Source organism: Cetorhinus maximus, chromosome 3 (genome assembly GCF_964194155.1).
Source record: "Cetorhinus maximus chromosome 3, sCetMax3.hap1.1, whole genome shotgun sequence".
In the NCBI taxonomy this organism is placed as follows: Eukaryota; Metazoa; Chordata; class Chondrichthyes; order Lamniformes; family Cetorhinidae; genus Cetorhinus; species Cetorhinus maximus.
Window position 1 is genome coordinate 169,698,337 of NC_135881.1, and position 23,084 is coordinate 169,721,420.

The window sequence follows — 23,084 nt, forward strand, 5'->3', positions numbered from 1 at the left end:
GAAACAACACTGCACAAAAAACCTGTGAGCAAAATTAGGGCTCATGGAATAAAAGGGACAGTAGCAACATGTCCAAGAAATTGGCTGAGTGACACAAAACAGAATAATGGTTCATGGGTTTTTTTCAGACGGCAGGAAGGTTTATAATGGAGTTCCCCAGAGGTTGGTGTTAGGACCCTTGATCTTCCTGATATATATGAATGACCTACACCTTGGTGTACAGGGCACAATTTCAAAAATTGTGGACGCTACAAAACTTGGAAGTACTGTGAACTCGAAAAAGATAGTGTAGAACTTCAAAAGGACATAGGCAGGTGGGATGGGCAGACAAATGGCAAATTAAATTTAATACAGAGAAGTGTGAAGTGATTTATTTTGGGAGAAAGGTGGACAGTCAAAATAAAATAAAGGGTACAATTCTAGAGGAGGTGCAGGAGCAAAGGGGCATAGGGGTATATGTGCATAAATCATTGAAAGAGGCAGGACAGTTTGAGAGAGCATTTAATAAAACATGCTGCATCCTAGGCTTTATTAATAGGAACATAGAGTATAAAAGCAAGGAAGTTATGTTAAACTTGTGGAAAACACTGGTTTGGCCTCAACTGGAGTATTGCATTGAGTTCTGGGTGCCACCAGGAAGGGTGTGAAGGCATTGGAGAGGGTGCAGAAAAGATTCACGAGGGCGGTCCCAGGGATGAGAAACTTCAGTTATGTAGATAGACAGGAGGAGTCGGGATTGTTCTCCTTGGAGGAGAAGATTGAAAGGAGATTTGATGGAGATACTCAAAATCATGAGGGGTCTGAGCAGAATAGATAGGGAGGAACTGTTCCCACTGGTGGAGGGATCAAGAACAACAGGACACGTATTTAAGGTAATTAGCAAAAGAAGCAATGGCAAAATGAGGAAAATCAATTTCATACAGTGAGTGGTTAGGATGCACTGCCTGAGCATGTGGTGGAGGCAGGTTCAATTGAGGCATTTAAAAGGGAATTGTATTATTAGTTGAAGGAAGAATGTGTAGGGCTACGAGGAGAAGGTGGGGAGAATGGCACTAGATGAATCGGTCCTTCAAAGAGCCAGTACAGACAATGGGTCAAATGGCCTTTTTCTGTGCTGCAACCATTCAGCGATTGTAGCCAAATTTTGCTGACAATACAAAGTTAGGTAGGAAAGCAAGTTATGAGGACACAAAGAGTTTACAAAGGGGAGACAGGTTAAGTGAATGGGCAAAAATTTGGCAGATGGAGTATAATGTGGTACCATTCAGCGATTCTGGTTATAAAATAAGAGCTCCAAGTCTTGGCAGGACACAATCTTACAAAAAAAAAGTGAGGCACACATTAATCCTACTTGAAGAGTGGACATTAAAACTGTGGTTGTTAAACTTCTCTATCCTAAAAAACACCCCGCATTTTCAATTTGCACTTGACATCTTTTTACTGAGTTAATCAATTTAAGAATGCAAGCACCATGGCACACGATGGAGAAAATTCTGACTTCAAAGAGTTTCATAATCAGGCTAGGGGAAAAACTGCATTGTTTTCAAGTTGGGGTCATATAGACGAAGGCCCCATTTCTTGTGGCATACTTCAAAATAAACAAGTTACATCAGGGTGCACATAGAAAACATATTGACTCCGTTTGAAGAGGACTTGGAGAGAAAGATTGCTTTGATATTGAGATTCAAAGTGGGAACCTGTGAAAATACATCCCTTAATTTCATATCTGAAGAACTGAATCTAAATCTGAAAAATGGGATGTTCAGTTGCGGTTTCCTCACACAGACAACCACCAAACTGCAACACATTAAAATTAAGACATAACATTTGATTCCACAGACCATTCACTCATTAACTTCCTTTTAAATCAAATGGTAAATTTTTAAACAACTGCTTTACTATTTTAAAAAGGGAATCTCAGTCCCTGCTGCAGGTTTTGCACAATTATCTGAAAAGAATAAATGAATAAGGAAAATTTCCTTTGTCATTTTTCATCCTAAGGAAATAAAACAGGATAAATGTGTCGCAAAACATATTGGTTAAACAAAGTGCATGTTGCAGTATAATTAGATGAGTGTGCAGACTTGAAAGATTCCTCCTCTGCTCTTCGTTAAGTGCATTTCTACAGAAGAAGCACGCACTTCATGTGCTCATTGCTAACAATTGGATTTACTAGAGATCTGGAAGGTAGCCATATTTCTTACGGTACTACAGTGACTATACTTCAATATTTCTTTGGCTATAAAGTGCTTCGAGACATCAGGTGGTTGTGAAAAGTGCTATATAAATGCAAATCTTTTTTCTTTTATTAAGTAACACTTCAACAAAGGTAACTGTTTGGATTTGGCTGCAAATACAGATACACAATGCGCAACAGGTGTACAAAACTCAGCTTTGGCTCCTAAACAGGAGACCTATCTTTCTTAAATTCAGCACTGAAGGAAAGCCATCTGTGATATGTAGTATATGTATAGTAAATAAAATAATGGATATTTACCTCCAACTGTATTTCAAAATTTTGACTGAAATTATCTTCTTCGCACCAAATTCATTGTTTCAGGCCCCATGGTACATTAGGCTCCTGAGTTGATTTTCCTGTTTTGTGTTTTGTTCAGTAAACTTACAGAACATAATTTCATTGATTAAAAATGTTTGTGGTTAACCTGAAAGGCTATTTAGTCCCATTACAAACAACAATATAATTCTTAATGATCTACAGTTTGTTTCATAAGAAATAGCAAATAGGAGTAGGCCTCGCCCCCTTTTGAGCCTGCTCCACCATTCAACTTGGGCAAACGGAGAGAATCTATGGTAGTTAAATTTGTCACTGACATTAAGCTAGGTAAGAAAGTAAGCGCAGAATTGCCCCTGATTTGCATTAAGTTTGGTAGCTGGCGTGAAAAACGACATTTTACCCGCCAGCCACAATGGCAGATTTTCACCACCGTATCACCCCCTTCCCATCTCATAAATTATGCAGCAACGTGAAACACGTTTTTCCCGCCATGCTGTTACCTCACTGCTTCCTCACTCCGGGCGCCATATTTAAACTGCAGTTGCATGCACACTTCTTAATGGTTGCAGCACAGAAACGCTCCAGTGAAGGCATGGCCCTAAAAGCCAAGAAGAGTGCAGCCCCCCAATTCAGTAACGCATCCCTGGGATGCCGTGGAGGCCCGTCGCGATGTCCTATACTCCTGCTCTGGCTGCAGGTGGCCCATGTCTCATCACTCCAGCTTGCGAGGCGGTGGCAGAGGTGGTCAGTGCCAATGTTGCACATGAGAGGTGAGCCATCCAGTGCAGAAAAAGGATGAATGATCTCATGCACCAGAGTAAGTCAGCCATCACATCATTCTCAACTCACCCATTCACAAGCCCATCACACATTCACTGGCATCTCACTCACTGCCAGTTCAGGGGGAAATCACCACTCATTCTCTCACACACACCCTCACATTCCCATTTGGCCTCATCTCCTCTGGAGCTCACCTCCTCATCCCATTCATGGCTCCACTCAGCACACACATAACTGGTATCCTTCTCATTTGGCCTGGCATCTGCCTTGCTCACACTCTCTCCATCTGTCTTTATGCCAGAAAAGGTTGCGCACAAGCGATGGGAGAGGTCCCAGACTGGGGGTGGAGTGCCAGACATCAAGGTCCTCACTCTCTCCGAGAGTCGTGCATTGGAGCTGGCCAGAGAGGATGTTGACCATTCCTGTGGCGATGGTGAGGTTGGTGGCAAGCCAACATGAGGATCTTGCTTCAGATCATCCCTCTCTCAACGCTACTCTGAGTCCACTGTTCTGTGTGTAATGCAGCTGCCAAGCACTAATAATTTGCACTTTCTGCCCTAGGCACACCTGCCATGTTGCTCTCAGGCAACCTTGACCCCAACCCCAGCACCGGGAGCACCTCGGATGAGGACCCTGAGGTCAGCACCGTCGAAGACCTGTCACAGCACCCACTCACCCCCTCCACCAGCATAGCGACACACACCTTGGTGGGACCTAGATGTAGAGCAGCCTTGGGATCACAACCTGGTGAGCACAGCACACAATCTGTTCCACAGCAGGCGGAGGCTGGGACATTCTTGGTCACCGACACTCGGAGGACTCCTGGAGGCAAGGAATCTGCTGAGTCCAAGTCAGATGATGAGCCTCTGGACTCGGTGCTCAAACAGTTGTTGGAGCTGCAAAGACAATCACGGGAACATCAGTAAGGGATGTCTGGTGCATTCCTCAGATTGCAAGGAATGACAGAGGAGTCCATCCGTCTTCAGTCTGAGGCATGCTAATGCACCAAAGTCAACACTAGCAGGATGGCAGCTGTCGTGGAGACCTTGATACAGGACATCAATCGGACGTGGCTGAACTCCATCACTGATGCCATGGTTGATGTTCAACAATGTCAATGCAAGAAGGGTGCTGGGCAACTCGATCTCACTCCAGCTTCCCCATCTTCTTAAGGAATCAGCCAGGGCCATCAGGCACCGCAGGGAGGAGGACCAGCAGCTCAACACCCCAGGGCCATCTATCCAGGTGACTCCAGGAATGTCCGGCCGATCAAAATCCCCTCTTCCTGTGACCCCATCATCTCCAGCTCCACAGGCTGAGAAGTGTGTGCCTGGCCCACAATAGAATACTCAAAGCAGGCCAGGCACCCGCCAAGGCCATCACAGACAGGACATAGCAGTCAGCAGGCTGCCTCCACCTCCACTGTGGATGTCCAGGCAGCACCAAGGCATAGTGGCAGGGTTAGGAAGGTTAAGAAGGTGCAGTTGCACTGTGTGGGCACAGGTGTTAATCACTTGTACATAATGTTCACTATTGTAAATAAACTCCCAAGAATGTCTCCTTGCCTATGGCTCCTTGTTATGATGACCAGTGTTTGTGTCACTCAGATGTGAAACCTTGGTTCCTGCACAAGATAAAGGCAGGTGTATCAGTCCAGGGCCTCTTCCCTGCGCAGTGTGTAACCTTCAGACTAAAGTGATGGTCCGGCTTCACACTCACTGGACACATCAGTGATGCCTGCACCTCGATGGTGCTTTTCATTGCTGCCAGAATGTCCTGGGCAAGGTCACAGAATTCCATCATTCTCTCTGTGTGCTCTCAGCACCTTTGAGGTGGGACTGTTCCCGATCTCTTCAGCATCAGTGTCCTGTGACAGTGTGGTCCTGAAGAAGTCAGGTGATGAAGGCTGCCAAAGGATCAGGTGCATTTAAAGTTTCACAGTTGCGTCTCCATGATATGACCCTGATCACAGAGCGCAAGTGAGCTGTCCTCAGCCAGACAGGAGACAGAGATTCACAGAGGCTATGTGAAGATCAGGAACCAAGGTTTCACATCTGAATGACATGAACACTGCTCATCATATTAAGGAGCCATGGACAAGGAGACATTCTTGGGAGTTTATTTCCAATAGTGAACATTATATACAAGTGATTAGCACCCATGCCCACATGGTGCAACTACATTTTCTTAACCCTGCAGCTATGTCTTGGTGCTTCCCCCAACATCCACAGTGGAGGCAGCGGGACCCTACTGACTGCTATGCCCTATCATTGATGACCTTGTCATCATCCTCCTGGAATCTTGTGACTATTAGGGCCTCCACTGCGTCTCCATGACATGATTCTGAGCACTAAGGGTGTCTGCGCTGCCATCAGCCACACAAGAGTCAAATATTCACAGATTCAAGGTGAAGATGTCAGGACTGTCCTCACTGCATCACATCATCATCCTCCACGAATCTTACAGCAATTAGGGCCTCGTGAACAAGCCTGCGTCATCTGTCCAGTGTGATGGCCTCACGGCTGGCATCTTTGCCTTCGAGGACCTCATCACGCTCATCCTCTTCGGTGTCTTCCTCATTGGAGGAGATGTGCAGCTCATCCATCTCCCCTTCAACCAGGTCCTTCCCCCATTTCAGTGCCAGACTGTGTAGCATGCAGCAAGCTGCAATGATGCACAACACCCTCTGGAGACTGTATTGCAGCACTCCATCAGACCTGTCAAGGCACCAGAACCTCATTTTCATTATGTCTATCACTTTCACCACCAAAGTCTGGGTTGCAGCACGAGCCTCATTACACCGTCTCGCTGTTGCAGTCCGAGACCTCCGCACACGCGTCATCAGTCATGTCCTCAGTGGGTAGCCCTTGTCCCTGAGGAGCCAACCCTGCAGCCTATCTGGACCGTGGAAGATGTCAGGGATTTGAGACTTGCTAAGGATGTAGGAGTCGTGGATGCTCCCTGGGAATCATGCGCAGACCTGTAGGATGCGTTTGTGGTGGCCGCATACCAGCTAAACATTCAATGAGTGGAAGTCCTTGAGGTTGACTTAGTGGACTGCTTGTTGCACCACATGAGTGCAGTTGATGGCACCCTGCACCTGTGGAAAACCAGAGATTGCTGCAAATCCCAGTGCTCTTGCTTCCTGGCTTTCTTGGTCCTGGGAAAAATGCACAAAGTTCTCTGTCTTCACGAAGATGGTGTCTGTGACCTTTGGATGCACTTGTGGGTAGAGGCTTGCGAGATCCCGCACACGTCACCTGTGGAGCCCTGGAAGGAACTACTGGCATAAAAATTAAGCGCTGCGGTCACTTTCATGGCCACTGGCAGTGGATGCCCTCCATGTCCCCGTGGTGCTAAATCCTGCAGCAGGTGGCATATGTGACCCAACCAGTCCCCTAGACATGCGCAACACTGGTTCTCAATCATCTGCAGGAATGACAGGTGCCATCTGTAGACCCTAAGTCTTGCGAGGTGCCTACAAGTGACTGCTCGCAGTGGATTTCCAGCTGCATGCACAGGAGGCCCTGTTGCACCTTCATCTTGAGGATGGTGCTCCTCCCATTGGTGAGCCAGGCGCCTCCGGTGCACTCTTCCCTTTCTTCTTTGCTCCCTGTAAGCCATGAGGCATACCGCTAGGCTCCATAATCCTGATGTTCTCCTCCTGCAGGATCAATGACAGAGATGCGTGGGTTAGCGTACGTGTTCTAAGGATCTCTCTTGGTTGAGGCTCTGGCTGTGTCTCAAGGCTCCCTCACACACTCCAGAAAGTGCTGGCCACCACTTGGATGGCCAGTGGCTTTCCAAAATCCCACCCAGCTTTGCCCCAATCCATTTGACCAATTGGTGGCAGCTTTGGCAACTGGACTGCATGCTGTGCTCTCAGCTGAGGCACAGTCATTCTCCTAGCCTGCACTGCAAGATTGCACTGTGAGCCTGATCCGTAAGGGAGACTGGTCCAAACCCGAATACAGACATTGGAAGGGGCTCTGAGCGCTTCCACCAGTGACTGCACCATGGACAACTTTTGCAAGGGGACTCTGCAACTTGCCCAGTCAGCCAATTGCTCTGCTGCCCCCTAAAACATACATTAATTTGCAGTCTGCGCCCGAGGGGTGAAAAGTTCTGGAGCATTTGGTGGCACATTCATGCTTTGCATCGCTCGAGTGAGCAGAAATGTGCCAGAGGCCCGACTCCAAGCATGTCAATGGAGCTGCTGTTGAATGGTCCCAGCTGCGGAAGAATGCTCACTTTTGACAAGCTTTTCCAAGTGCGTAGTTGCTTCCCCCCTACCCATCCCGGCATGTGCTTGTATGCTTCCATCAGTCTGTGCTGCCTTGCCCCAACTCCAGTCCCACCTGCACTTTTTTTAAAACTTCATTCATAGGTGGGCGTCACTGGCTAGCCCTGCATTTATTGCCCATTCCTAATTGTCCTTGTTTAGAGGACATTTAAGAGCCAACCACATTGCTGTGGGTCGGGAGTCACGTAGGCCAGACCAGGTAAGGACAGCAGATTTCTTTCTCTAAAGGACATTAGTGAACCAGATGGGTTTTTACGACAATCGGCAATGGTTTTGTAGTCATCAACAGGCTTTCAATTCCAGATTTTTATTGAATTCAAATTTCATCATCTGCCGTGGTGGGATTCAAACCCGAGTCCCCAGGGCATTACCCTGGAATACCAGCCCGGTGATAATACCACTACACCACCGCCTCCCCATGAACTTGAACTCTTGCCCCAGCACCGCACCAAAAGCCAGCTGGGAAAAAACGACTTGCCTGTGCCCCCTCCCAATTGCGCAGTGCATCTTCCTTGGTGTCCTATGGGCGATCTTCACGAGCACTCTGGAAGGTTGTGCACTCACCACAGAGTTCCCCTCGATGTTCAGTTTACCAGGTGCGTGTCTTTTAAAAGCAGTCGTAAATCACGCCGTTTTGAAGTCATGCCAACATAGGAGGTAAACTTGATATGGGGGGGAATGATTCCAGCGTGTGGGCAGAATAATGAGATGCAAATGCATTAAAATTAAATTCTCGCATTTAAGGGTGGGAAATGCAGCCCGCCATTAAGGGGCAGAGTGAATGATCGCAAACTGAGTTCACCATGGCATAAAACCAATTTTTGGCCTTCTCGCCATGTTATCCGCTCACAGCGCCAAACATGCCCGGCAATGGGACTGGATGATTCCTAACATGTCAAGAGAAGGTCTGCATAGGGGCATAGGCAGGTTAAGTGAGTGGACGAAATTTAGCAGATGGTGTATAATGTGGGTAAATGTGAACTTGTTCACTTTGGCAGGAAGAACAGAAAAGCAGTATACTATCTAAATGGAGAAAGATTGCAGAACTCAGGGGTACCGAGGGATCTGGGTGTTCTGGTACATGAATCACAAAATTAGTATGCAGGTACAGCAAGTGATTGAGAAGGCAAATGGAATGTTGGCCTGTATTGCAAGAGGAATGGAATGTAAAAGTAGGGATATTATACTGTAGCTGTACATGGCCTTGGTGAGACCACATCTGGAATATTTTGTGCAGTTTTGGTCGTCTTACTTTAAAAAAAGGTATAATTGCTTTCAAAACAGTTCAGAGAACATTCACTGGACTCATTCCTGGGATGAAGGGGTTGTCTTATGAAGAAAGGTTGAACAGATTGGGCCTATACCCATTGGAGTTTAGAAGAATGAGAGGTGATCCTATTGAAACATATTAGATCCTGAAGGGACCCAGGGGATATTTCCTCTTGTGGGGGAGACTAAAATTAGGGGACATAGTTTAAAAAATAAGAGGTCCCCCTTTTAAGATCGAGATGAGGAGAAACTTTTTCGTTCAAAGGGTTGCTGGCGTGTGGAATTCTGTTCCCCAGAAAGTAGTGGAGACTGGATCTTTGAATTTATTTAAGGCAAAGTTAAACAGATTTTTGTTGGGCAAAGGAGTCAGTGGTTATGGGAACAGGCAGGAAAGCAGAGTTGAGACCAGATCAGTCATGATCTTATTGAATGATGGAGCAGGCTTGAATGACCAAATGGCCTACTCTTGCTCCTATGTTCCTATGCTCAATGAGACAATGGCTGATCTTTCATCTCAACTTGACCCTACTGCACTATCCCCACATACCCCAATTCCTTTGGTACCAAAAATGTCAACGTCAGTCTTGAAAATATTCAACAACTAAGTATCCGCAGCTCTCTGGGGTAGAGAGTACCAAAGATTCACAGTCCTTTGAGTAAAGAAACTTCTCATCTCAGCCCTAAATGGTTGACTCCTTATTCTGAGACCATGACCCCTTGTTCTAGATTCTCCAGCCCAGGAAACATTTTCTCAACATTTAACCTGTGAAGCCCCTGAAGAATGTTTTATGTTTCAATTAGATTACCTCTCATTCTTCTCAACGCCATGTATGGAGGCCCTGTCTGTTCAATCCCCCATCCCAGGAACCAGTGTAATGAACCTTCATTGCATTCCCTTTTATGTCCTTGCTTAGGTAAAGAGACAATAACTACACACAGTATTCCAGGTGCAGCCTCACCAATACACTGTATACTTGTATTAAGATTTCTTTACTCATACACTAATCAAATGGTAACAAAAGCTAACATAGCATTTGCCTTCCTAATTGCTTCCTGTAACTTTATGATTCAACATGTAGCTATGTACAAAGACAACCATGTCCCTTCTGAATGCAAGCATTTCCCTGTCTCCCATCATCCATAAAACATTCATAATTTTCCCCGCCAAAATGAATAGCTTCACATTTCGCCATATTATAATCGATCCGCCATATTCTTGCCCACTCACCTAACCTGTCTTTAACCTCTCCAGCCTCTATGCAACCTCCTCATTTCCTACTTACCCACCTATGTATCATCAGCAAGTTTGGATGTTACATTCAGACCCCTCATCTAAGTCAAATAATAGATTGTAAATAACTGAGGCCCTAGTACTGTTCCTTGCAGTACTATATTAGTTAAAGCCTGCCAACCTAAAAATGACCAGTTTATTCTTACTCTTATTTCTGTCCATATAACGAATCCTCAATTAATGCTAATACATTACCCCAAAACCCACAAGTCCTAATTTTGTGTAATAATCTCTTCTGTAGCACCTTAGCAAATGCTTTTTGAAAATTCAAATACACTACATCAACTGTTCCCTTATCCAACTAACCAGTTGCATCCTCAAAAAACACCAATAGATTTGTCAAACACGATTCCCTTTTTATTATGTGTTGACTCTGCTTAATATTACGATTTGCTAAATTCCTTGTCACCACGACCCAGTATTAGATTCTAACTTTTTGCCTACTACTGACGTTCTTTTCTCTATTCCCTCTTTCTTAAATAGAGGGGTTTATGTTTGCTACCTTACAATGCTTGGGAATTGTTTGAGAACTTAAGGTATTTTGAAAGATCAAAACCAAATGCATCCACTGCATCTGCCTCTTTTAAAACTTAAACATGCAGGTTGTCGGGTCCAGGGGATCTGTTATCACTTCATTCCTTTAATTTCTCCAGTACTATATCTTTATTTATATTTTTTTTTAAATGTAAAAATTTTTCATTATTTCCAGAATGTTTTTGAGACTTCTATCATGAAGATAGATACAAAGTATTTAATTAATGTCTCTGCCTTCACTTGTTACTAATGATTCAATTCTTTCAGCAATAAATTCACACTTTCCCGTGTTACGTATATTGTTCAAGGTATTTTTCGTGACAAAAAGAAATTTGATTTATCAGGAGTGGACAACATCCTCTCCTCTAACATGCTAAAATGAATTGAAGATGATTATGCTTTTAATATGGTTCAAGGGAAGTAGTAAGAAAAGAAATAAACATTCACAACGTTCCAGCTGAAATGTCTCAAAGGGCAATACCTCTAATTATTTTCTTCGATTCATTCTCGTCTCCGATTGGATATGAAGTACTATTTTTAAATCGATGTAATCTAGATTTTAACCATTACATTAATTAAAACATTTGAATTACAACTTGCAAGTTCTCCGCGGTGTTGCTGATGGGTACTCCTGACTTTGGTATGCAATTCTTATGTTTAGCTGCTAACTTGGCATGTCCTTTAAGACCACTGCTTTTATTTGGCAAGCCCAGGTAATTTTACTTTGCCTGTAAAATGTTGAGTTCACTCAAAGAGCAACTGTAATCATGTGTAAATTTTACACTGCAGGTATTTTCTAAAAAATGGTTATTTGCAATTGTACAACAATGTGACACACTGAAGTGTAATGTCTCGCATACAATGGATGGTCACACAGCAAAGAGCTTGTTATATTACTACAAAAGGGAAGTACTGCAGATGCTGGAAATTTGAAATCAAAAAAGAAAACGCTGGAAATACTCGGCAGTCTGGCAGCATCTGTGGAGAGAGAAACAGAGTTAACATTTCTGTGACCTTTCATCAAAACTGAGAAAAGTTATAAATGTAATAGATTTTAAGCAAGCAAAAAGGGCAAGAGTGGGAAGAACAACAAAAGGAAATGCCGAAGCCATCAACCATTCGCGCCAGCAGAATAGCAAAATCTGTAGAATACCCCTGATTAGCTGAAATTCCGCAGTTGTCGATCTGGGTTAGCCAAACTTTTGTTTGGTGCCAACAAGAAAAATAATACCAACATTTCTTGCAAAAGAGGTGCTTCCACAGCACAAGTAAGACAGTCTCATCTGCCAGGGGTCATGTGACCATGCCGACCAGGTGGAGGGGTTAGACCTAAGCACGCTCAAATCTCTATGTGAAGGACGTGTGAGAAAGTTAGAAGTGTTGTCGATTGGAGAGGAGGTGAAGTTGATTGATTGTCAATTGGAGAGAAGGTGAAGTTGATAGAGCAAGCGGAAAACCGTGGTATGAAGCAGAAAGCAGACATCACGAAAAAGTAGGAGATTCCGCCATCAAGTTTATCCACCATTCCGAAAGCCAAGGAGAACCATCTTGGAATAATTCAACGAACAGGCATTCTCTACAGCAAGGAAGATGATGACAGTGGCTGGCTATCCTGATGTCGAAGAAGCTCTGTTAACGTGGCTCAATGCAGCCCATTACAACTACAATGACAGATGATTGGCTCCAAAATGTCCGTGTCCACATCTTGTATGAGTATGCAGAAAGAGACATGTTTAACGCGGATGAAACCAGACTGTTACCCCGTCTTTTGCAAGATCACTCTTTGATGTTTAAAGGGGACATGTAATGGTGGAAAGTGGAACAAAGAACACGTCAATGTTATGGTCTGTGCCAACATGGATGGCACTGAAAGCTGCTGCTTTTCATGATAGGGTAGTCCAAGAAGCCATAGAGTTTCACAAAATTCAAGGCACTACCCACAGAGGATCTCCAGCATATTTGAAGCATGGGTCAGGAAATTGGATAATACGTATCGATGGAAGAAAAGGAAGATTGCCGTTATCATAGACAACTGTTCCATGCACTCCAACATCGCTGGCCTGAAGAACATCAAACTGATGTTCTTGCCTCCCAACATCACAGCCAACCTCCAGCCTACTGGCAGCAGCTAACCTCTCAACTTATCAAGGCCATCGATAAGAAGAAGGACTACAATCCCACTGTTCTAGTGGCCATGTTGATGCTGCAAAAGGCATGGAAGATGGTGTAGGAACCCACAATTGCAAACTGCTTCCACCACACTGTGGCTGCACAAGGCAATGAGAATAAGGAGGAGCAGGATGATGCAAATCAACCCGATGACAAGGCACTTTTCGCTCACCTGTGGGAGGCCCTACGGAGATTCCAGCAGAGACAACCATGGAAGCTTACATTCTTCAGCCAAGAAGGTCAATGACTCTTAAGATTCGGATGAATGTCTACCTGTTTCCCTGCCGATGCCAATCTGAAGGCTATAGAGATGCTCTGGGATTTCGCACTGCAGCACAAAAATCCAAAAACATGTTGGACTGCATTGATAACATGGCGGACTGTATCGTTCATGCCTGAAAACAGCACACTCAGCAGAAAAAGATTACAGAGCTTTTCCAATGCTAAATCGCGGCCTTTTTCAACCTCCAGCCTTTTTAAAACTGTGGACAAATGGAATAAAGATTTTTTATTCTTTTACTGTGCGTTTTTTATTCGGTATTTGAATCTGAAAAACAGCAAGTAATAAGCGTTAGAATGACTCAATATGTGGCACTCCAAATACAGTTCTGTGTAGATTGTGTGTAGGCATATCAGATCATATAAAGACACATTCATGTGGCAAATTGGGTCACCTCAGCTATCATCAGCTGAATGCAGCTCCCTTGGAATTTGACAGATCGAGGGTTTACTGTACATGACAAAAGGTTTCATTGTGAAAAACCAAAGGGAGTGGCGATGGAATAAGTAAAGAAACAAAAGATGTGCAAAAATGAGATGCGAATCATAAGACAACAGCCACCTGAATGCAAAACAAGAGGAAAAACAGGACCAGCTAAAAAAATAACCACAAAATAAAATGGGGACTGAAGTTATGACGTAAAATTTTTCAACTCAATGTTTAATCCAGACAGCTGTAAAGGACTCAATTGAAAGATGAGATGCTGTTCCTTGAGCTTGCCTTGAGCTTCATTGGAACCAGGGACAGAAAGGTCAGATTGGGAGCAAGGTAAAGAATTGAAATGCCAGACAACAGAAAACTCAGGGTCATGCTTGCAGACTGAATGGAAGTGCTCTACAAAGTGCTCACCCAGTCTGCATTTGGTCTCCCCACTGTAGAGGAGACCACATGGTGAGCAGTGAATACTGTACACTAAATTGAAGTAGTACGAGTAAATTGCCGTTTTACTTGGAAGGGTTGTTTGGAGGCCCTTGAACTGAGGGAGGTAAAAGGGCAGGCGTTAATCTCCTGCACTTGTATGATAAGGTACCCTGGGAAAAAGGAGGGGTGACTGAGGAGCTAACAAGGATGTCTTGAAGAGAATGGTCCCTTTGGAATGTGGCAGAAATGGCAGATGATCCACTGATTACGGAGGCTGGTGGGGTGGAAGATGAAAACAAGGGGAACCCTGTCATGGTTCTGGGAGGGAGGGTGGGAGGGGAAGGGGTGAGAGAGCAGAGGTGCATGAAATAGAATGGACACGGTTGATGGCCATGTCATTGATTTCAACAATTTTAGATCAAAATCTCAGTCCCCATTTTGTTTCAATTTTTTTGGTGGTTCATTTTTTTTCTCCTTTCTTTCTTAATTCACTTGCTTTGCATTCAGACAGCTGCTATCCTGTCATTCACACCTCATCTATACACACATTTTGTTTCTTTACTTGTCTCATTACCACACCCGTTGGATTTTCATAATGAAAACTTCTGTCATATTATCTGCCCTACCTTCCACCTTATCACAGACATTCCCTTTTGTTGTTCTTCCTCCCCTCTCCCCCACCCCACCCTACCTTTCATTAGCTCATTAAATTCCTAACTTTTCTCAGCTCTGATGAAAGGTCACCGACCTAAAATGTCTAATTCTCTTCCTCTCTCCAGGGATTCTGCCAGACCTGCCAAGTGTTCCAGCATTTTCTGTTGCATTACTGGTGATATTGCACAAAGGAACTCAAGACTAAGTGAAGCAGGGTTGCCGGACAGGTGATGACTGGCCCAAAGCCTTATTCAGTTCCCATTTTAAAATAATTTTTAAAAACTACTCAATATTATTCATAGTTAAGTAGAAAAACGTATGGTGATTTGAGAAGCAGAGAACAGTTGGTCAGAAAAATAGGCCTTTTTCAATGGTATTGGCTGAAGAGCTGGAAATTGCCATACTGAGGCACAACAGAAATGCTGAGGGAATGCAATTCCAGTGCACCAACTTAACATAGGCAGTTTCTATTATAATATAGGCAAAGGAATTTCTAATGCAAAAACTGACGAAAAATGCAACAGGAAGTAAGGTTTTGTAGACGTCTACATAAATACCTTAAGATTTTTAATATATTATAGATCAGTAATCTCCAGAGGCATTACTTAGGTTAATTCCATATATGATTATCAGTAGAGAAACATTATATCATGTCATCCACAATATTATTCTGTTGCAGGTGAAATTATGTCTCTTAAAGGCTAAAAAGTCTAATTAATTAAGGTGAGTTAATTGACAGGTTGTTTGCTTTCCAGGATGGAGCTCCGAATCCTGGCTTAGCTGCAGGTTGGCTTTGGTCAGAGTCCATAATAGCACAAAAGAAATTGGCCATTTGGCCCACTCAGTCCATGCAGGCTCTCCCCTTTCTCATAGAGTTTCTCTGTACAGATTTACTTAGTGAAAGTTAATTTGCACATAATTAGCCTATGGCAGGGTGATGCTCACACATTTGCAGGCACTTCCCATCATGTATCACTTTTTAGGGACACAATTCAAAGGCATGGGCTATTTTGCTTTATTTCTGAATTTTGCCCATTTTGATACTGAGGTTAGCACAGAAAAATGTAGCATATTTAAGAGAGCAATGTGCCCATATATCATTAGCTAATTGCTTAATCCTTGATAGTGTAGAAGATCCTCAGTAGGGTATTTGATCCTGTATTGCAAAAGTGCACAGCTACTTTTCAGATCAGTATTGTTGAACTGATGAAACAGGGTTTCAATTTGGCTTAAAACTCAGCTAGTAGCTTAGGAAGAATCGCACAGCAATCCTTGGAGAATTCGTACCCATGGCTGAAGTTAGTTCTTTTCTATTAAAACATTAGAACCACAATAGTGAATCACATAGGGCAGCACTTTCCCATCAGCGAGTGGGGGGCGGGGCCCTCTCGCCGACACGTAAAATGACGCGCGGTGACATCGGGTGGGCATCCGGACGTCACCGCACGTCATTTAGATCATCAGTTCGACTGCGCGCCCGCCGAACTGTCAAAGGCCTATTAAGGCCTGTTAAAAACTAATTAACTCAATTTAATAAGCTGCCCGTCCAACCTTAAGGTTGGTGGGCAGGCGAAGAGCCCAGGCGACCTTCACATTTTTCTTGAAACCTCATCCACAGGCGAGATGAGGTTTCATGAACTGTTTTAAAATCTAATAAAAATGTATACATCTATTTTTTGACATGTCCCAGCTCATGTGATAGTGTCACATGAGGGGACATGTTCTAAAAGTTTAAAAATCCTTTATTTAAAAGTTTAAGGCTGAAACAAATCTCCCTGAGGCACCTCCATGCCTCAGGGAGATCTCTGCACTCTTTCGCGTGCATGCACGAAAGAGCGCAGGGAACCACTCAGGGAATCCCCACCGCCTGCACAGGGCTTCCAGGCATGCGTCACGATGGGCGGGCCTTAATTGGCCCACGCACGTAAAATGGCGGCGTGGCCCTGATCGGGTTCATGCCCGCCCCCGCACAACCCCCTCCCCCCCCCCACGGCCACAGATTTAAAAAGCTGAACTGGCACAGATTGTACTTGTTGAGTGGAAGGCACTTTCTTCCAGGTTGTCTAACACAATACAGATTGTCATTCTGACTGTAGTTATACTGCTTATCTTTGATCAATTTAAAATAGAAACCAATTGACAGTGACATAAGATGTGTGCAGCATTACAGCCCTCTAATTGGATCCCTACTTTATAACACTGTAAACCCGACACTACTATCTGTATAGAACCATTCTACTAGATCACCAGAGATTTCAAGAAAAAGGCAGAAACTTGGTGAGATTTCTACATCTCAAAACACTAATATACAAACAAAATCCACACAGCTGATTGATGGTTCCAGGCTGAAGTACAGTATGTATTCTAAAACACTGAAATCCTGTACCAATTAAATACAGTATTGCTGAAATAAAATATAAATTACAACTCTGTACATAGTAATACAAAAAAACACTACGAGAGGGAAGTATATACACAAGACTAATTCAGAACAGCAGCGCTTGAGCAAGCCCCAAGTTTTTTCATATTAAAATCAACAGTCGGCCGTTCATCACATTTCTTTTCAAACAGACTGACTCTTAAGCACCCAAACAATTTTGCACAACTCTTTATGTACACTGGATGGCTTTCTGAAACAGTCTTTAGTCCATCAGATTACACCTTTCTTTTATTGCATAGGATGCAGAAAACCCTTTAGTCATTATATATAATCTTGTGTATAAATTATTTAAACCAAATCCTCCAATGAGATCTTTCATTATATACACAACATTGTTGTAAAATGTACCATTACTTTGCTTTCTTCAGCAAGTGCATGCATACTTACTCTCATAAACCTTTAAAACAAATCTCCAGTCTGCTCCCTGCATTCCTGCAGTAATACTGTTTAAGCACTAAACTGCCTAACAGGCAAATCAGAGTATTAGTGTTTAGACTTGTAACATACAAAGCTTCAGGCAAAGGGTCCAGCATGATAGTTCAACGTGCACCCATGTGAAGCCAAGTCAACACAGTAGCAAGCTTTGGAAGACAAAAACTGGATAGAACAATCAGTTTTGCTTCAATGTGCTTATTAGACACAGAAATAAGGCAGCTTAATACAGAGTAATGAAAACATGGCACGAGTTAATAAAAAAATCAGAAGGTGCCTAAAGGTTAGAACACAATTTTGAACACGAAGGACAAAATAAAAATTAAGAGGCTCCTGAATCTAATCAAGATCTTTGGTAATTAAGAACAGATTTAGAGATATTCATGATTTGCATCCCAGTTCTTTTTAATAAAATATCTATTTCCTGATTAAAATACATCTCAAATGTTAATTTGCAAGATAGAAGCTGGTGCTCTCTTAACTGAAGTCTTGGGTTTTACTTAGCAAAGCCACATTTTAGTGTACTCTATTTTCTGTTACTGAGATATACTATATCTTTCTTTAAAAAAGGAAAAATATTAAAGGATTTTATTCTATCCTCTATATCACAGAGTCATTAATATAAACAAAAAAAACACTGTACAATCTATAAAATGCTCCATTAAGAGGTCTATACAGTGATGTGTAATAAGTGCAAATGTTGCAGCTCAGTTAATCCAGGATTTCCTGTTGTTCTGCTTCTTGGAGGATGCTGCATCTCCTGATTGATGTAATACTGTTCCTTCAGGTTTAGTGGATGGGGTCACCTGTGATCTCCCAAGGCTGACACTTTTCCGCTTTTCATGACTTGTGGATGCCTGAGCTTGAGGTGTGCTGCTGCGCCGCTTTACTGTGTTGGAGACCTGGATGAGCCGGTTTGGGCGTACAAATACACCACAACTAGGATTGCAGTGAAAGTATTCTTTTCCTTCAATAGTGCCCTGATGTTTGCCTGCATGACAGTTAAAAATGCAAGAACATGGCATTTAAATAATACCCGCCTTCTGCAAGTTCCAAGGTAACCAACAAAACATGGCAACATCAAATATGTATGATAGTATGGACAACATAGTGAGCAAGATGGAAATGTGGCATATTTGAATGAGTAAAGAATGGGCAGTTTTAAACAAATATTGCGATAGGCTAGTGGTATCATACACAAGTGAACATATAACTTAGCTCAGTTCTTGGAAGCTGAAGTTGCAAATCATTTAAGAAAAGAATCAATCCAGAGCTGCTCTCACTGGAGCAGTGAAGGCTAAAGGAAGATTTGGTAGGTGCTCAAAACCATGAAGGGTTTGGACTGGGTAAATGAGAGACTGTTTTCAGTGGTAGAATGGTTGGTAACCAGAGGACAGAGATTTAAGGTAATTGGCAAAAGCACCAGAGGTGACATGGGGAAAATTAAAGTTACACAGCTAATTGTTATGATCTGAATTACACTGTCTGAAAAGATGGTGAAAGTAGATTCAATAAAAGCTTTCAAAAGGGAATTGGATGAATACCGGAGATGGAAACTTTGCTCAGAGGAAAGACCAGGGCAGTGTAATTAATTGGATAGTTTTTTTTAATTTGGATGCTTCCTTCCTGTCTGTGTTCTCTTCATGAAGGTCTAAATAGACTAATAGTAATAATGAAGACGATGGTGCAATGCATTTGCATCCTAATTGCTGCAGAGTGCTCAAGGACGCTAGAGTGAATTTCACTGTTGCGGATCTGAAGCATGCATACACGGAAGGTGCCAACCTCATTGCCAGATTTGTGCTGTTGGAGACGTGGCAGGCATGCTACAATTGGCCTCAGTGTCTCAGAGGAAAATTATTAGCCAGGTTTCTCAAACTTGCACAAAGTGCATGCATGACACTGTTCATGGGATTCAGCTGTTACCTTTGATTTTAAATCCCTGTGTGGCAGTGGTGAGCAAAAGTGTAGTGATTCTCCACAAGTGGAAAGTGAATACTAAGAAACCCAGACCACTCTCACACAGGACCAACAGAAGTGGCAGCAGTGTGAGAAGTCAAGTGCCTACACACAGATGAGCAATGGCATGCAGGTGAAGTGGGAAAGAAGTCAGGGAGGGGGCTGAAAATAAACACTGAAGGCAATCAGTGAATGCAAACTTGGAGGTCACTGTTTAGTCTATTGGTCTCAGGAATTTTAAGACACATAAATAGGGTGTTAGATCCATTGTACCAGTATCAGCTCTCTGAAAGATCTACTTGTTTCCTCCAATGCCCCTGTACTTCTAATTAATCTATTTTTCAAATATTTATCTATTTTCTTTTTAAAAAGCTATTTTTGATTCTGCTTCTCACCAGCCTTTCTGCTAAGGCATTCCATATCTTAACAACATTGTGTGTGCAAAAAAAATTTCCAAACGTCTTCCTTCATTTAACGTTTCGAGTCCTTACGACTCTTCATCAGAGTCATATGGACTCAAAACATTAACTGTATCCCTCTCCACAGATGCTGTCAGACCTGCTGAGTTTTTCCAGGTATTTTTATTTTTGTTTTTGATCTAGATTTCCAGCATCCACAGTATTTTGCTTTTTTCTCTTCCTTCATTCCTTTGGTGAAGATTTTAAATTTGTATCTTCTTGTTAAATGACTCAGATCAGTGGAAATAATTTTCCTGATGTAGCTTTCCAAAGTCTCTCAATTTTAATCTGATCTCTTTTTAGAGAGCAAAGAGTCAGTTTCTCTCTTTAAAACAAAAGTCTCTTATTCTTAGCTTTGTCATGGCAAATCACTTTTGTATCCTCTTTATAGCCCTGAAACCCTTCGTAAAATATGATGCTCAAAACTGAACATAATGTTCTAACTACAGTGCAACCAATGTCTAGTTTAAATTTAGTATTACCACTTACCATTTTGATCTTATGTCCCTATTTATAAAATCTAGAATCCCATATGCTTTTTTAAAAAGAAAGCACAGCTTTTACAAATTGTCCTCTCTCGTTTAAGGAGGGAGATATATAAATCTTAAATCTCCATGCTTTTACATTCCTTTTAAAGTCTTCCCATTGTGTGTAGATGTCCTCTCTGTATTCTTCCTCCCAAAATGCATCACCTCATTTCTCCACATTAAAAACTCACCCAACATCAAACAGCCCAATCTACTTATCTCCTCCTGAAGTCCATTGCAGTCCTCTTCACAGTAAATTATAAACTCTGTTTTTCTGTTGTTTGGAAATTTTATTAAATGTCTCCTGAACACAAATCCAATAAATCCGGACTGCTTGAAATTATACAAAATGAGGAGGCCATTCAGCTCCTTGGGCAGGATCTTCCGGTTGGCGAATGGGGGCGGGGCCCGCTCGCTGACATAAAATGATGCGGGATGACGGCGGGTGGAACTCCCAACGTCACCCCGCGTCATTTCCATTTTCAGGTTGGCGGGGGCACAGCCGAGTCAGCTGCGTGCTCGCCGACCTGTCAACGGCCTATTGAGTCCATTAAAAAACCAGTTTAGATAATTAGTGGGCCTGCCCGTCCAACCTTAAGGTTGGCGGGCAGGTCGGGAGCCCTGGCGGGCTTTAGAAAAAGCATGAAACCTCATCCATGGGCGGGATGAGGTTTCATGAGTGATTTAAAATCTGCACATTGAGTTTTAATAAAAGTTATGGTCATGTCCCAACTCATGTGACATTGTCACATGAGGGGACATGGAAAGGAAATATTAGGATGGTTTTTATTAAAAATTTGAAGTCTGAACCGATCTCCCTGAGGCAGCACTTAGCCTCAGGGAGATCTGTGCGCTCTTTCACGTGCATGGCTGAGGGAATTCCCCCCACCCCCAACCACCCACCCCCACCCCCCACCCCACACAAGGGAGCGCACAGCGCTTCCTAGCGGACATCACGGGCTTTAATTGGCCCACCCACTTAAAACGGCGACACGCCCCCAATCGGAGGCGTGCCCGCTCGCACTCGCTCCCGCACTTTCCCTTTAAGTCTATTCTGTGATTCAGTTAGATCATGGGTGATCTAGATCATGATCATGCATCACTTATACTGTGGGATCAAACAAGTGCAGAAGACTATTCATCGCTACTCACCAGCTGGAGTATCAAGTTCAACTCCAACCCAAATTCCAGCAGAGAAATCCACTGCACCAACATATCGGATAGTTCCATTCTTGTTGTTTCCAACAGATGCACGCTCTCCCAGCATGACCCAACTCGGTAGAGGCTCGCCCTGTTCTGCACTGGCACTGTCCTGAATATCAGATAAACCTGAAAGGTTCTTTGAAACAGAGTTATCTGGGCTGCAGGTGTTATCAAATATTTCCTCATGGTCAGCTTCCTCACAATACAGAGGGTTCTCCAACGTATTTGCTAATCTATTATCAAGTACTGTTGTCTGTGACTGATCATATGCCAAGCTGCAAGAATCCTCAGGAAGCTCAGAAACATCATTTGTGCACTTTACTGCAGAACTTTGCCATTTTTCATCAAGCTCTAGACTATCTACAGAAAGTCTATTAGAGTCATCAGAGGAACCTGTACTGTAAACCATGGGTTCATCAGGCAGTTCAAGGTCCTTTCTCGCTTCCTCAGCACCCTGAAAATCTGTGAAATCTTGACTGCTGAAAATTTCTACATTCACTATTGAATTAAAGGAGTCATCATCATCTCCTCCATCTTCCGATATGCTACCTTGTGGGTTTAATGTGCAGGACAATGAATCTGATGCATATATATCTGGGATGGTTCTATAAACAAGTATAGATTTAGACTCAATGAACTGTTGCAATACTGAGGTTTCATTCATTAAGGCACTATTTGTTGGGAGTGACACACTCTTCTGCACGTCTTTTAAATCTGCGTTTTGCTCCTGAACTCCATCTTCTTTCTCAGAAGACAATTTTAAGTCAGATAGACTAATCTGTGACACAGTATCCTGTAGGTCAGAGTCTCGTGTCTGGTTACTCAGCTGGTCTGTGTTCTCAGCACCAGTGAATACCACATCAGAAAGTGTTGCATTGGAGGCACTGTGGGAGATGTAACCACTCGTCATACTGCTCGTAGTTGGACTCCGAGAAACCTCATTTTCAAGGAAACGAGAATTCAGGAACTCAGGCTTGGACGAAAACAAATCTCTGTTCTCAAGGCTTGCATTATACACATCAAAGTCTGCAAAGTCTTCTGGAATGTAAGGTTGGAAACCATGAAAGCCTTGAGAGCTACTGGTTTTCTTGCTGAGGTTCTCCACTTCATAGTCCTCCTCTTCAGAATCCTGTGGTGAGTACATTTTGCAAAATGGTCACATAACTGCATTTTATCACACATTAAGAAAATTAGTGTCACATTAGGTAAAGAAGCATAGTGGTTCAGACAGGATTTTCTGGCTGGTTTATTGGAGAAGCTATAACCAAATGATCTCATTTAATTCTGCAGATAATTCATCCAATTTCTTGATTTGAAGTTCAGCTGTATTTTATCTGCTGAGAGTTCCGTTTAGCCTGTCCAAATACACAGACCTGACTGGTCAACTTTCAACTCATGGATTTGATCTT

The 23,084-nt window shown here is 43.0% G+C and overlaps 1 protein-coding gene across 5 annotated transcripts in view; it reads right to left on the reverse strand.

Annotated features, from left to right (window-relative positions):
* Positions 1–16,987: 16,987 nt before the first annotated feature.
* kif13a (kinesin family member 13A) overlaps positions 16,988–23,084 on the reverse strand; it is a 327,451-nt gene continuing 321,354 nt past the window's right edge. For all 5 annotated transcript variants that reach the window (XM_078539266.1, XM_078539264.1, XM_078539265.1 and 2 more), the window contains 2 exons: positions 21,625–22,804; positions 16,988–18,519 (listed from right to left, as the gene is read on the reverse strand). In XM_078539266.1, the coding sequence (XP_078395392.1) occupies positions 18,236–18,519; positions 21,625–22,804 (1,464 nt within the window). In that variant the 3' untranslated portion in view covers positions 16,988–18,235. The remainder of the gene's footprint in view (positions 18,520–21,624; positions 22,805–23,084) is intronic.